This window comes from Pinus tabuliformis, chromosome 7 (genome assembly GCF_031772625.1).
Source record: "Pinus tabuliformis cultivar Carrire ecotype Pingquan chromosome 7, CPIR1, whole genome shotgun sequence".
Taxonomy (NCBI): domain Eukaryota; kingdom Viridiplantae; phylum Streptophyta; class Pinopsida; order Pinales; family Pinaceae; genus Pinus; species Pinus tabuliformis.
The window spans coordinates 936,611,250-936,612,758 of NC_142293.1; the positions used below are offsets into that span (position 1 = coordinate 936,611,250).

Below are 1,509 nucleotides of genomic sequence, written 5' to 3' on the forward strand. Positions count from 1 at the left end.
ATCTGGCTATTGCAAAAGACCTTGTGAACCCCTTGGAAAGTATTGAAATAAACAAATCTAACCAGAACAACACCAGAACTTTCCAGTTTGTTTCATGGTAGATTCACTTCATGCAAAATCATTGTTTTTCCATTAGTTAACTTTAATTCAAATTTCTGTTCCTAACATGACAATACTTTCCGACTGCGGCAGCTTTCTCTTCTTCATTTGAAGATGTTGAAATAAGTTTTGCTAAACATTTCATATATTTTTCTCCAAGATGTTCTGCTAATTTTCTTTTATCTCCATCTTGAGACAAGATAAACAACAGTTTCACAGCATAAGCTCGCATTTCAGAGTATGTAGCTTCACAAAAAGGGAAGCAATACTTGAATTGCTCCTCCCTCTCTTAAATTTTTCCTTGCCTCAACAGCCGCTGGTACACAACAAATGGCATGGAATGCTCGAACAATGCTTCCATGTATTGAAGGTGGTGTCAAATTTATTAAAGATAATAGCTGGTATATGATCTCATCAGATTCCAATAATGCAGCTGTTGTGTCATTTGTTCTTTGGGGCAATGTTGTAGACATAGCAAGGTTTGCATAGGTATTAGCAGCTTTTTCTCTCAAAACCAATACAATTGACAGTGGTGTGCATAGAAGGTCCAAGATGGGTCGGACCACCCCATCTTTGATCATTTGTAAAGCATTCTCAGGTAAACTTGAAAGATTCTGAAGTGCCCCAATGGCTGCTAATTTTGACTTCAAATTAGCATTTGAAATCATTTCAAGAAGTGGAAATACAACTCCCTCTTTGAGCAATGCAGCGTTGTTTTGATATGTTAAACCTATCTCTGACAACTTACTTGCCATAACAATTTTCATTGTGTCAGACCCTTCTCTCAGGTTCTGTATCAAAGGCTTGAAATAGTTCGCCTGTGCCATTTGCACTACATTATGCTCACTGTATGGGAGATTCTCCAGAACTTCGTTTGCATCCTTAGCAGCTTTAGGATTGTCACTATTTGACATTGTTACAAGGAGGAGGATACAACCTTGTACCTTGCCAATCTGTTCACACACATCCATATCCTTTGAAAGCTCTAAAAGAAATTCCACAGCTTTCATACCCTCTGCAATATCACGTGCAAGTGAACGAACAATAAAATCAATAGCATGATCCACCTCAGCTATTTTCACCTTTCTTCAAGCTCCAAACTTGATGAAGAAAAACTCAGGCTTCTCTGCTCTGGAAGACTCTGCTGTATTTTCCTGTAAAACGTCTTCCTGTAGAATGCTAGCCGGATGCCATAGGATGTCTCTGCGCCTCTGCACGATCTTGGTATGTGGAAGAATTTTCAACAGGCCAAAAAAAATCAGCGAAGGATGATAGGTTAAGCTGATTGTGGAAGCAGAGGATGTATACTTTAGTTTAACATGATGCAAGTGCAAGTTGACTAACAGTTTATGAATTTCAGCTGAGCGCTCATTAATTCTGCGTGATTTTTGGTGGAGTGAGGTGGCAAAA

The 1,509-nt window shown here is 38.8% G+C and overlaps 1 protein-coding gene across 1 annotated transcript; it reads right to left on the reverse strand.

Annotated features, from left to right (window-relative positions):
* Positions 1–347: 347 nt before the first annotated feature.
* LOC149250717 (uncharacterized) lies at positions 348–1,013 on the reverse strand. Its single transcript, XM_089453726.1, has one exon. It carries the CDS (start codon positions 1,011–1,013, stop codon positions 348–350), a length of 666 nt encoding a protein of 221 aa, XP_089309852.1.
* Between the last annotated feature and the right edge of the window lie 496 nt (positions 1,014–1,509).